Source organism: Nicotiana attenuata, chromosome 1 (assembly GCF_001879085.1).
Source record: "Nicotiana attenuata strain UT chromosome 1, NIATTr2, whole genome shotgun sequence".
Lineage (NCBI taxonomy): Eukaryota > Viridiplantae > Streptophyta > Magnoliopsida > Solanales > Solanaceae > Nicotiana > Nicotiana attenuata.
In genome coordinates this window covers 24,013,611-24,028,304 of record NC_031989.1, presented here as the reverse complement: position 1 = coordinate 24,028,304, position 14,694 = coordinate 24,013,611, and the positions used below count along the sequence as shown (strand labels likewise).

General features: G+C 35.8%; 1 protein-coding gene across 1 annotated transcript; it reads left to right on the top strand.

The window, feature by feature from the left end:
* On the top strand, window positions 370-14,058 carry LOC109218349 (sucrose nonfermenting 4-like protein). Its single transcript, XM_019382735.1, has 13 exons — window positions 370-1,212; window positions 1,305-1,392; window positions 4,123-4,302; window positions 4,933-5,040; window positions 5,170-5,229; window positions 6,472-6,561; window positions 8,438-8,572; window positions 9,999-10,143; window positions 10,209-10,382; window positions 11,755-11,818; window positions 11,936-12,005; window positions 12,847-12,964; window positions 13,424-14,058. Exons 1-13 carry the CDS (start codon window positions 1,085-1,087, stop codon window positions 13,516-13,518), a joined length of 1,455 nt encoding a protein of 484 aa, XP_019238280.1. The 5' UTR covers window positions 370-1,084; the 3' UTR covers window positions 13,519-14,058.

The window sequence follows — 14,694 nt, the reverse complement described above, 5'->3', positions numbered from 1 at the left end:
TAATTTTAATAATTTTAAATTAACATCTCGTAATTCCAATTGAGAACGATCATTTCTCCAACATAAAGATCTTATTGTTGCATGCAAACTTTTTTTTCGTTTTGCAAACATTTCTTGTTATAATGTGGTTTAATCGAACTTGAACTTTTAATTAGCCTTTTTCTTTTTTGAATTAAATTTATCATATTATATTCACTTTTGTGGTTGTTGATAATCGTGATGTCTAAATATGAAAGTCTAAATTAAGATCCAAGAACCTAATATTTAATAGTATAAAGTGAAACTATTAGGTTACCAGAGAAATCTGAATATAATTAAACAAATTAAGATTGACAAATTTGTGGTTTGATGAGTGAGTTGCCAAAGATGGCTAAAAGTGTAACACAAATAAAGTTGGCTCTACTCTTCTCTCCTCCCCTCACCTCAGCTACACATCCGTACACGTAATCTTTTTTGTACATGCACGCACATACATACAATTATTTCACCATATTTAGTTTTTCCAATTTGTCCTTTTTTTTTCCTTTTCTTTTTCCCCTCATAACTTATTTTTTGCCTTTTTCTTCCATAGATGATTCTCTTCTCCACTTTCCGCCACATTGCACACAACAACTTCAAAGATCTATCATCAATGTCGATACTCTCTATCCTTGCACTCCAAAATTAAATCTTTTTTTCTCCTCTTTAATTTTACTCGATATTCTGAATTTAGGGTTTTTTTCCGCTTCCGATTCAGCTCAGATCAGAGTTGGAATTGCATTGTTTTCACCATATTTCGTGACTTCATGAAAATTTAGGGTATTTTGTCGACTCGTGGAAACTTGGATGAATTTTTATTTTTTAATTTTTTGGGAGATTGTGGACTGAGAAATTGTGTTAGGGTTTCGATTCTCTGTTTGCATGTGTAGAATATGAGGAGGGGTCCTCTGCCGTAGCATGGAGGATCCCAGAATTGGGATTTTTTTAGAAAATTAGTGGGCATTGGAGGCAGATTCTGTATTTGGATAGTTTGTCAAGTAAAGTGGAAATTTAGGTTTTTTGAAGGTAGTTATTGTGTGAAGTATAAATCTTTGTGAAGGGGGAGATGTTTGGGTCTGGGAGTGATAGTGGGCAGAACCATAGTGGGGTTGGTGCAGGTACTGTTTTGATCCCAACGCGTTTTGTATGGCCTTATGGGGGAAGAAGAGTGTTGCTCAGTGGCTCTTTCACTAGGTGAGGAGCTGTTGTTCTTTTTTCTTTGTTATTTTTTATTTTTTTGTGAGAAATTGTCTTTCTTGGTTGAAATTGAATATGGAACTATGCAGGTGGCAAGATCACATAACAATGTCACCGATGGAGGGTTGCCCAACTGTGTTTCAGGTTGTCTGCAACTTAACACCAGGATATCATCAGGTTTGTGTTATATGGAGTGTTAATGCTGGTACTATGTACTTTGTGAAGCTCCTTTGTAGCTTTCAAACAAATAGGCTATGGTGCTGACTGTTAATGCTTACTAACGTCATACTTAATGATGGGGTTTGATGAGCTGTTGTCCGATAGTGTGAGATTGTCAAATGGTAACTTCGGCTCAAAAAGCTAGTTGTTTTAATTTGATCAAGAGATGAATAGCGAGGTTAGATTTTTCAAAGGTTGTGAAGCATAGAGGCTACTTGGAAATTAAAATGCGTCTTAGGAGTTTTTTTTTGACGTGCATATGAACAGAAACTATTAGATCTTCTACTTGTAGCATACAAACTCATTGTAAGCATGCAAGGGAAGTTGATAGAGGCTCTTTAAATGAGTTGCTATAGTTTATTCGCAAATAAATCTGCTTTTGTGAGATAAGAAAAAAGATGTATCTGCTTATGAGTTGGAGGATTTAAACAAACATAGCGAAATAGGAAAGTGGAATGTGAGTGATTGACCTGTAGAGCTTCACAATTCTATTACTAGTCAGATTGAATGTACTCCTTTGTGGGCACGTCACAGGTTCGAACGTTGCCGCAAACAAAAGCCTGGTATTTAAATGGAGGCCCATTATCCACCGAGTTTTGAACCGTGCACTACTGGCCCTCTGGGATTTCTCGGTTATTAGAAAAAGACTCCTTTTTGGGCAAGTAATATTAATTGCAGAAAATGAGGCAAATGTTAGAGCATAATCAGACATGTGCTTCTCAAACTACATAATAGTATTATTGGGCACAACTTCCAGCTAATCAGGAATTCCCAAAACCTGCTCCTTTTGATCTTAGGGATCAACTTCACTATTCAGCCTGCTGAATTGTAAAGAAATCTTTCAAGCTGTGTCCTCAAGGAAAGCAGCAACCCCTTGTCACCGTTTACTTGTCCTCTCAGTCCACAAATGTGCCACAATCACGGCCAGGGCAAGCTTAATGACTTATTTGGCAAAAAACTAAATTGTTCATTGCTTCATAGGCGAACTTTATAAATGTGGCTTTAAATAGAAATATCCTTCCAAACTATATTGACTAATTGCAACTTGAAAAATAAGACGTTTAGTGTTTCAGGAAAGTTGAGGCAGAGATGCCAGGAGTCATTAAGGCCCCAACCTTATAATTTGCTGAGGGTGGAATTATTCCTATGACGAGCAAGCCAAAGGATAAATGCCCATCTACGAATCCTTATTCTAAAGTTCTCTTAATATAATTCAACCTACTTGCTTACTCTTGTTATTCAATTTGGTAGAATAAAGTTGGTCCTATATCAATACCATTCCTCAAAAATCAGGGTTTTCAAGACCTATAAATGAAAGCTGAGTTGTAGAGTGAAGAGAGCCTTAGAAGAAAGAGAAGAAGGCGGCAGGGCACTTATTGACCATTGAGTGCACAGAGTGACGGTGGTACCATTGGAAGGGGAATGAAGAAAGGGAGAAGCAACATTGAGATAGAGAGACGGAGAGAGGGGAGTTAGAATGTTCGAGATTCATGGTTTAGATTAATTTTTCTGATAACTAAGTAAAATTTCATTAACTGCATGACATATTCTAAAAAATGTGCTAAATGCTTCTATGTGTTTAGGTTAATAGTAATATTCTTTGATTTCTTTCTAATATTGATATCTAGTAAATTTTTTTATTTAATAATTTTCCTGAAAAGGGGAAGATGCTTTCTTTTTGCTTATTCCTTCTTCGAGGTCATCCAAATATCGATATTGCAACTAAAGTCTTGAAACCAAATTATGTCAATTCTATATCTGGAAGTAGAGTCAGCAGGTCTTGCCAAGTGAAAGCGGCTCCCATAGAGGGAGATCAATTAGCTCCTGTTCATTTATTACGTCAGACTGTTAGAGAACTTCTCCAGTGTAGGGGATAGCTTCTATAATCAGTAACACGATACGAAATGTTATTCCTCATGCTTTTTTATTCTTTTGAAACAGAAAACCACTTGAGCTAGAATACGTTTTTTATTTCTCATGCTTTTTCACGGGTGCTGTGGAGGGTTGATGCTTGACCTTCGATGCTTGATGTTTACTTTTCGAGCAGTCAAAATGCTCTTGTGTAGACGTTGGATGAGTTTGAGTGGGAAAACAGCGTTTTTTATATAGTTGTTGTCTGAAGACCTCTCTGTTTTAGAATTTAAAGACCAATTCCTACAAAATAAAAACCCTTCTCAAAAAAATTTCCTACAAAATAAAAGGTAAAGTGGAATCTTGGTATCTAAAGGGTGCTGGGTTTGCTCTCCCACCCCCTTTTTCTCTCTCAACGTTGTTTGCTGGTTGCGCTAGAGAGTCTAAACTCATATCAGTGAAAGGTTGAGGAGGACTCTTTGCACGCGCAGTTTCGTCATTGAGTGTTGTCTGATCATATTTGATAATGCATATGTTTGCCTCTACTTCACTGTAAAAAGGAGAGAATGGAAGCAATGTTTTGTTGCAAGTAGATTATATTCATCTCATTTCCCTCTTTGTTTGATAGATAAAGTTTTTAGCAGAGACAGATTTACATTGTTTTCTTTTGGATAGCAATATTTCCCCTTGTGTGGTTCGACATGGTTGAAATGACTATTATATGAAAGGACTAAAACTTCACCTAAGTTCAAGTGACATAGTCAATGAAAATAAGATCTTAATATAATATTTTGTAATAGTGCAATATAAATGATATGCGTTTTCACTTACTTGCAGTACAAGTTCTGTGTTGATGAAGAATGGCGCCATGATGAGCGCCAGCAATTTGTAAGTGGAAATTATGGTGTGGTCAACACAATTTTCTTGCCCAGGGAGTCAGATGGAATTCCTGAGCTTTTTAACTCAGATGTGCCCGCAAGGTCTAATATGGACGTTGATAATGATTTTCTTCGTCTGGTAAGAGGATTAACATTGCTCCTAACTAAAATGTTCTATTAGCTGATGCATTTGGCTCCTGTCCTGCTTCACTTGTTCTCTTGAATTTGTCTCATAAACCTTGATACTCTTTCTTGCCCTTTTTGCTATTGCCTTTTCTTTTTACAACTCATGATGATATTCAACAATAAGCTATGCCCAGGGATTGTGTGGATAAGATCTCTGGGAAAAGGAATTTATTGAAACTATCAAGTGGTCTGTTTTTCCTGATATTGCTCCATGAAATTGATAAAAAAGAAAAGAAAAGAAAGGAAATTTCTGTATGACTATACAGTTCCCATTTTCCCGACTTACCTTCTCTTGTGACATCATTCGTTATTGAGGAATGTTATGTAGAAGTTGAAGCTATTTGAGCAACTGCTGCTCCTGGGAGAGGAACATTATATTTTTGCAGTAATTTGAAACTCTTTATTGTTTTTTGTTTTTATTTTTATTTTTTGCAGTAAGAGAAGTTTTAGATTTTAAGTGTTTGAAGATTTACCTATTGTAGTGGTTGTAATTGCTGAGCTTTGATAGTATTTAGCATTTCAACAAAGAAATCTCGGCATTACTATCTTTCTATGTGATGTAACCATCAGATATTACCTGCAGGATGCAGTTCCACAGATATCACAGGCTGAAATAGAGCTATCTCGTCAACGTATATCTGCATTTTTGTCTACACATACTGCCTATGAGTTGCTCCCAGAGTCTGGCAAGGTATCTATGCATTGATGCTGTCTATATTCTCCGCTTAGTAGTCCAGGATAATTAACGAGAAGATGTAAACATTCTTTTTTTCTGTTTTGATAAGTTAAATGTAAATGTTCCTTGTCCTTTCTTCTATAGGTTATTGCCTTGGATGTAAATCTTCCAGTGAAACAAGCTTTTCATATTCTCTATGAGCAGGTAAATACTGTTACACATATTGAAGACATGCTGATCGACTGTAGTTTCTTGATTTTTTATATTCTGTTTAATATCCGGCTTCCACCTGACGGATTTTGTAGCTAGTTGTTTAGGCAATCATAATGAACATAGGGGAGTGAGTCACTCTGTACGTGCTCGTAGTGTTTGTCAGCTTCGAGGACTTAAAAAGTAGGTTTATCTATGTAATTGATGATTATTAGGAAATAATGAATTTGTATATTTAGATTTCTAGAAGTAATCTATGCCAAACCTTGAACTTTGGTACAAGTTATCCAATCCGCAAAGGAGTTTTAACTTGGTCAAAAGAATATGTTTTATTGTTTCTACTTGGTTATAATATTGTTAGTAATTCTTACCAAAAAATAATATCTCTTGTAATGACAATAAGGGGCCATTTGGTTTGTCTACAAGTTATACATGAACTTTAGTACAAGGATCGTAATATGGTAAATAATTTTGTATTTGTTAATTGTTAATGGATCAAAATATAGATATACAATATATAGTCTAAATTATGCTTGGTTTTAAATTAAATAAATATTTTCAATAATACCCTCGTTGTATTTTACATTACTTTATCCAACCATTTTAAGTTATATGTTATTATAATTATAAATGTTTACTTATTCGATAGGACCAATTCTAAGAGATAATTGAGAATTAGGTAGATAAAATATGGGTTAACTGAATACCTAAGTATTGCATCAGTCCAACAATTATGCCTCAATTTGAAACTAATTGGGATCGATTGCAGAAAAAGGAAGTAGGGAAGGGGAAGGAGCTCGATGGATGGTTGGGAATGAGGAAAGGAGAATGGGCCGGGTTTGGGGGTCAAGGGCATCTCAATTATATGTTGAAGTGATTAAAATCCCTTAATACAGTCTTTCAAAAACAACCATAAGTGGAATACATATTTATAAAGATAATAATACTACTACTTATGCTATATTTTACTTATCAAAAAAGAAAAAGAAAAAAGAAGAACAGACTAACATGTTGAAGGCTTTATTGGGTTTATATGCCATAATGCCATTTTTACACTTAAATATTGATAGTGATTGTGTTCAGTTTTGGAAACATTGGGACATTATTTAATTTTTTCATTGCAATTGTAGCTCCTGCTTTCTTTTTACTGGTGTGAATTGTAATGGAATTTTTATTGCTGTCATTTCACTAAGTAACAGCTTGGATTTGCTGACATCTGATTGAAGCTTTTCCCAGGGAATCTCTGTTGCTCCTTTGTGGGACTTTTGCAAGGGTCAGTTTGTTGGAGTTCTCACTGCGATGGACTTCATCTTAATCCTAATGGAGGTAAGCACTATAGTAATTCCTTCTCTGAGGATGTTGTTTATTGGTTTCGCTTTAAACTTTGCCTCATGCCTTCATCTAAGTGTGGAGTCATCCTTGAGCTTTTACTTCAAGTTTTCAACCTTCAATTCTGCTCACTGTCTTCTAGAAACCTTTCCTGTTTGGTTCTTCTTGTTCTTATTTCTATAAGATGCCTGATTTAGGATTCACATATATCTGGAAATTTTCATCTCTTCCTCCTCAACTTCATTCAATGAAGTTATAAATTATTGGAGCTAGATAAAGCATGATGAAGATCATCAATGACATAGTTGTAACTGGTTTCATGGCATATTCTGGATAAGCTGCAGATATTTGGTTCTCAGTTTCAATTTGATTATACCCCAAGAAAATTCACTAAAGCAAAGTGTGACGAAGTTGGTTCAATCATTGTCTACTGTTTGACATTCATCAGTTGTCAAAGTTTTTATCTTCAAACAGGAAAATCTGCAAAATGTGCTCAATGGAGCAATAGGGCTACTTTTACTGATGAAAAAATAAGGAGCAACATGGCTACTTTGTCCTTTCCGAAATGAATGCTATGTTCTCCCTTTTGGCGCCAAGACAAATTAACATTCACTTCCCTGAAATCAAGTATCTCACCGTTTATCATATATATTCAAACGTTTGAGCCATCCCACTTTCAACTTTCAGACATCTAAGTGAATCAAAAAGTCTGTTACCTTGTTTCTGGATCAGTTGTCATGGAACAATCTGTAATTTGGACGTCTACTCAATAAACGATTATATTATTTTAGAAATTCTGTAAAGTCAAATCGAGCAACTTGCTCTGAAAACAAGGCATTATTTTATTCTTTCCATGGTACGCGTGCTATGTGTGGATATCCTAGAGGACTATTATCCTGAGTGAAATCATAGTATTTCTTGTCTGTTGCTTAATGGTTTTATAGGGGAAGTCAAGTATGTCTCTTAGGGCATCTCCAACCCTTGCACCATTTTTTTACACCAAAATGGTGCAAAGTAACTCCAACCCAGTATACTCTTTTTTACACCAAAAAAGAATATTCATTTTATATTCTTCTCTCTCTTCTATATTATATTATTTTCTTTGTAAAACAAATCCTTTCTTTTTTCTTTTTTACATATTTATCCCATATAATTCATATATCTTTCTTATATAACGATAAAATATAAAATTATTTTATGCCTTTAATTTTTAAATAATATAAATTATAAGAAAATATTATACATTATACATATTAATGTATAATTCAAATAAAAGTGATATCAGTGATAAAATATAATTAAATAAATATTACATTATGGTAAAATTTAGTTTAACTTTTACATAAATATTCAACTTACAAGATTAGTATGTTGCTCCCATAAATGCTCTATTAATGCATTAGGAAGTGCAAAATGAGCATCTTTGTCCTTAATAAAATAAAAATAAAATATAAGAAAATTAATTTATAAAAATTATACACCCAAATTAAATATAAATTTAATATTATAAAGATATTACATATAAACTATAATTAATTACAAAATTATAATATGTTAAATTAAAAGTGTTATATAATAAAAGATAATATTAAAATAATGGTGATTAGTAATGGTGTTGATGAATAGTGTTGCACCAAATTTGGTGTAACACTATTCACACACCAAAATGGTGTTGGGTTGGAGCAAAAAAACACTAAATCTCACACAAATGGTGTTTGGTGTCAAAATTGGTGTTGGGTTGGAGATGGTCTTAGGGTTTACATCTTTTATCAGCTAATTTTGTGCAGTTTCTTCCCTTCCCCTTCAACTTTAGGGGACTTGACATCCTTCTTTCTTAAATGAACGTAAATGCTAATATGTTATCCAACTTCAGCTTGGGAATCATGGATCTAACTTGACGGAGGAAGAGCTCGAGACACATACCATATCTGCTTGGAAAGGGGGAAAGATACGCATCAACAGGCAAATTGACTGTAACTTGAATTCGTATTCAAGAAGTCTTATCCATGTAAGCGAATTTCGCAGCTATTCACAATATTTTCATCATTTGTCCTGACATTTGCTTATCATGTCTTTTTTTCCTGATATTAGCCAAAGCCCAAAAGGTACTGGGAGTTGTTTAACTTTCTAGAAAATTATTGGGGGTACCCTTGATCTTTGCTCCCCCTAGATTCATGAGAGCCTTAGCCTAGTGGTCATCAAAATCTGACGGACAAGAGAGAAGCGAGAACAGAAGAAAGAGGAAAAAGAAGAAAGCCTTTGAAACTTTTGAGCTCAGTTTGTTTGAAACTTTATTAGGTTAAATAACATTGACGTTTGCTGTGGGTGAAGTCACGTGGATTGTTAAATTAGATCTGAAATGATATGGTTATTGAAGTTGCTAATACGCTACTGCTTATAGCATTAAATCGTTTAGCCAAATATTTTTGTGATACAAACTAACAAAAAATTGTCTTTGGTGTGTAAAATGCTGAAATAACATCAAGCGTGGAATTTTCCCGAATTTGTAATTTTTATGCGTGTATCCTATCTGCTTTACAGAGAGCCTGCTATGCTTCCTGCTAGCATTTTTCTGACAAGCAAGTCTTTTTCCTCTACAAGATTCTCTGTGTTTTACTATTTTTTAATTAATTTGAAGCAGGTGCAGTATTTGCTGGTATATTGCCAGGAGCGAGGAAACAGAATTATGAATTTCATGAATGTGAAATAAGATTTATTGGGCTAAAATACATTTGTTATGGAACACTCACATTTCTAAGGCTCTGGTTGGCACCTTGTTGGGTAGAAGCATGATAAACAAGACCATAAAATGGGATATGAATGATGCCAGTGATTATCTAACGTGGGTGGACTGAAGATATGAATTAAGAGAAAGATTTCACACCAGAGTGTGCTTTTAAGTGGTTCACATGTAACATAGCTAGTTACTGCTGTAAAACAAGCCTCTAGCAGGCTTCTGGTTGAAAGTTTGGCTTTAGAGTCATTAGATGCACTGCGAGCTAGGTTCTATGGTTTGGGTCCTGATTGGCGTGTAACCGTTTCAGGGACAAGCAGTATTATACAACATAATTTAGACGGAGCTGCTGCTATATTGTCTGAAATCTTACAGCCGCGTCACTTGAGTTCCTTTCTGTTTTGAAGAATCTTTTTTTCAATTGGGGGTCCTTTTTGCGCCTTCATTTGTTCTTTTATCTTTAAATGTGCTCGGGCACTTGTATTCAACGCCTTGTGAATTTTTTGGGATGGGGAAACGTTGTTGGAATTGTTAAATTCGAATTATATCTATCCTCTTCCATCTAAGTTCTCTAACCTAATTTGGTGATAATTTTTGACATTTGTCACACTATTGAGCTTAATTGTTATGTTGCTTTGCCTTTCAATAAAGCTTCTGCATAACCCTAGCATTAATATCTGCTAGCTTCTGCATCTCGCAGGGTGGGCCTTATGACTCGTTGAAAGATCTTGCCTTAAGACTTCTGCAAAACAAGGTCTCAACTCTTCCAATTATCCATTCTTCTTCACCTGACGGCTCATTTCCTCAGCTGCTACACCTCGCCACCCTTTCGGGAATTTTAAAGTGTAAGTTACTCTTTCATATGCTGAATGAGCTGTTTTCTCTAAGCTAATTTCTAAGAAATGTCCAGGTATCTGCCGGCATTTTAAACATTCTTCTAGTTCCTTGCCAATTCTTCAGCAACCAATTTGCGCAATTCCTATTGGTACTTGGGTTCCAAAAATTGGGGAAGCAAGTGGAAAGCCAGTCGCCATGCTAAGACCAAATGCTTCTCTTGGTGCTGCTTTATCTCTATTAGTTCAAGGTGATTCTTCCCTTTATTATTATTTTTCTGAATCATTAGTTGAAGTCAGGATAGTGTTTGCTATTGTATTTTTCTAGTTTCATCTTTTTTTTAAGGTTTCTTTTTGTCTATTATTTCTTAAAGGACCCTGTTTTCTGTTTTTGCTTTCTGTAAGAACTTGTACAAAAAGAGGAAAAAGGAGGAAAAGAAAAGTTTGATTAGTGAATGAGAAGAAAAATCACTCAGACATAAAAATGTTCTATTTCAGATACTTCAAGCTAATAAGATTAAAGACCACAAAGTTTTTGCAAATATGATAACAATATGCTAGTAGAGGCTCCAGATCCCAACTCTTTTACACTCGGGGGTGAAAGGCAACAACGGTGACTGATACATGAGTTGGAGTCAACACTTTGGTGTTTTAACCCAAATACATTACATGGTTGTAGACTCTTTTAAGATATTTACCTCAATGTAACACCAAACCCAATATAGTGGTTAGGAATCATTCTGAGTTGTTGAAGCGCATAGTGCTGGGTATGAAGTAAACAATTTGTACTGCAACACTTAGCAGGTAGCAGTCGAAAAATAGATCAAATGCTCCTCACATCATCAGAGTCGGATGAGCTTTCTCGGTTCTTGGTAAACGGTAACTGTAGTGGGTCATTAGTACTCCATTTACAGTTAAGGACTAAGGATCAGCTGAGCTTCATTTTGGGGCTCAAGACTAAACAAAAGTTAATGATAAAAATATGGGGACTTTTCCCAGTATAAAGTCGTTGAAGAAGACCTAACAGTAGCTACCTTGGTCTAGATTCAAGTTCTCTGATCAGAATAGGTTTCAGAATAAAACACTGAAAAGGGGTTGATTGAGGTTACAATTTACAAATTAATCACCTCTCTGTCGCTTCAGTTTTCCTGGAAAAATCCAGGAATTTGACGAAATAGAATCCTCTGTACGATAATAAGATGCAGTAACTAAAATGTCATAAACCAAAATAGTACACCTTTAACTTAATAAAAACAATAGGAGCAGAGTCCACCAACTACTTAAGCTCTTCTATAGTCTATAGTTCTGCAGCAATATTCTTCTCCTGAATCTCCTCTATTCAACACTTACCTTAAGGGGGGACTAGGGCCTATGACCTAAGGCCTAAAGGTTTAGAGCGCAATCAGATGCCATGGAGAAGCTCTTTGGCTTATTGTTTAACTGCTTAGCTTTGTTGGATGCGCGAACTTTTCTTTTAAGGTAACCGCTCAACTTGGAGACAACTAGGACTTCCGTGAAGCATTTTCATAATCCAGATGAGAGCCTTAAGAAATTTTTGCTCCAACTATGTCATTTTTTTATGTTAACTTTGTCATCCAACCTATTCTTTATTGTGTATTACAGCTGAAGTTAGTTCGGTACCAATTGTGGATGATAATGATTCCTTGCTGGATATCTACTGTCGAAGGTAATTAGCTCTATGTGAACCTACAGTGCAGCTTTTACGTTGTGTAACCTTCTTACATATTCTTTTACTATTACTATCCTGGTTCAGTATGACGTACTTTTTGTCATTTTGTGACAGTGACATTACTGCATTGGCAAAAGACAGGGCATATGCGCAGATTCGTCTTGATGAATTGAGTATTCATCAGGTAAACGTGTTAAGAGCTATTTGAACTACAATTTTAGATCTCTTTGCTGGGATGGGACCTCTATGTTTATGTATGTACATATCAAATTTCCCCACTATTTTAGGAATGCATGTGCAGTTCCATTTATTAGTTTTTGTTCTCTTCACCATCTCCGTTATATTGAAGGAAGAGGTGGATCCTGATTCCGAAAGTTGGATTGAACTAGAAAAGTTTGAGCTAGTGGGATCTTCTTTGCGCTAACTGGCTCCGTAATAGCTAAGTTATTGTGATTCTGATTTGAGCAGACTAAATATGTTCGGAAAATACACACTTTGTCTGGTCTATAGATCCTTTTGATCTTGCCCCCAGGGCTTAGTTCAAGTGGCAAAGGTTGAGGGAAGTGTGACTTAGGTCACAGTTTCGAGCCCTACACCATGCAAAGTTGCGAACTAAGCCTGGTATTTAAGTGGAGAAGGGTAGAGGGGTGGGTCCATTATCCCTGAGTTTTGAAGGCTGTGGTTGGTCCTAAGAGTTGGCCACAGACGGATTTCTTGGTCATTACGAAAAAAAGGGATCCTTTTGATCCTTAATTTGAGTTGTATGGAGGAATTTCCCAGTTGATTGCATCAAGGTTCTGTAACATTCCATGGCCTGTGAGAATATTACAAGTTTATTTGTTTCTAACTGTCTGCATTGCCTACCTTGTGCTTATCCATAACATTATAACACTGAGGAGTTTAGGAACAAATTGCATGGACAGCACCTTTTTTTGCATATGTATGGCACCTTTCATGCAAGTTGGCGTTGCTATTTAGTGCCCAAACTGTTACTAGAGTTCTCATTTTATCTGCTTCTTCTGCAGGCAATACAATTGGGACAAGATGCAAGTTCTCCTTATGGGTTATTCAATGGACAGAGATGTCAGATGTGTCTAAGGTCTGACCCTTTGCACAAAGTAATGGAGCGTCTTGCTGTTCCTGGTAAACATCTTCAATCTTCCATTTGTTTGAGATTTGATATTTACCTTTGCTAAAGTTTTGCCAAAAGAGAGCTTTTTCCTTGTCTATATCTGTTTCTGATGTGTTGTGGTTATGCAAACACCGAGGAATATCGCCCGCTTTATCTTTTAGATGGAAACGTTCCATTTTATTTGGACAACTTTACATGAGATAATGTGTACAGCACATTTTTCTACCACTGTCAGCTTCTATTGTTTTGTCTATCTTGTTTGCCCTTCTTTTATTTATCAAGGTTGCATTTTTTTTTGCTGATGTACAAGATTGCTATAGCTGTATTGCCTCCACTTCCTAGTTTATGTTGCTTTCCTTGTGAGTTTCTACTGTGTGAACTCAAAGTTTACAACACATTTTCCTGCACAATTGTAGTCTTCAATGACTTAAATGAAAGAATAAATAAGCAGATCTTTGGTATACTTTCAGGAGCAAGGAGACTTGTCATTGTGGAGGCTGGTAGCAAGCGTGTGGAAGGCATTGTTTCAGTGAGTGATGTATTTAGGTACTTACTCGGTTGCTAATACAGCCTGGTGATCGCCCCGCCTTTTAGGGCTTTGTTGTGGTGGCTTTATGAAGAAGCCATTGCTTGGCACTCATGCTAGTTACTCTTCAGCAATGCCCTTTTCTCATAGTTGCATTTGTTATTGGTCTTGAAATTTGTGGAGTCCTGATGGGCTCATGCTTTTGACCTCCTTCTTTTTCCAGGATGTGAGTTCAGAAAGAAAAAAATGTCTGTAAATTGAGAGGATCCCAAATTTTCCCTTATTTATATCTTACATTTTCACAACCTTGTTATTATCAACCATGTCATAGTGTAGCTGCTCTGTTTTATCTCTACTAGCTAACAAAATAGTGATGAAGGTGTCAGTAGCTGTATAGTTTCTCATGATGCTGGTTGGTTGCTGGAAAGTAACCTTGCTATCCTTTTTTTCTTTCTTTTCTCTCCGTGGTACTTACATATATGCATTTTAGTGAATGTAATCTGTAGTTGTTGAGTCGGAAACATTTACCGTCACCAACTTTGAACAAATTTGCAAGATATTGTTTGCCATTTTGATAGACGCATATCCTCTTTTGTTGGAAGTACTTCCTGGTTGAACTAAAATAATTGTGTACCTTATTATACCCGAGGGATAGCTTAGACATGCTGAAGTGGAACAAAATACTAATATTTATCGCAATGTAGTTCCATGATTCGGGGAAGGGAATGATGCGAGGGTACTTGGTTGGTTTTATGCTGCTTGTGTCCGAGATCCTCATCTATGTGATACATTGTGCGGATGAGGAAAGAATTTTGCTTATAGTGATCAGGCTTGGGAGGCTACTTACCAAAAACACATGTCTGTGTCAAGTTGTTTCCGTTGGAGCCAATAACCAAAGCCCCCATGGATTTAGAGTTGCTCATATTTTACAGAAGAATGTGACTGTATGTCTTATCTGTGAGGAATGATGCCTTATATCGAGAATATCTCATAATCTTTTTTGGTTTTATTTACTTCCGAGTTCAATAAGTTCAGTTTTTATTTTTCTACATCACGAAGTGCAGTCTGAAAAAATATCTAGATGCAAGTAGAGAGCGCTGGACGCCATATCTTTTGCCCTCAAGCGTTGGTTTGTATGTCCAGGAGAAGTTGAAGAGATCTAAGTTAAAATACTAGACTTAGTTTTATGTACGAAATAGAGTAAAACTATAACTT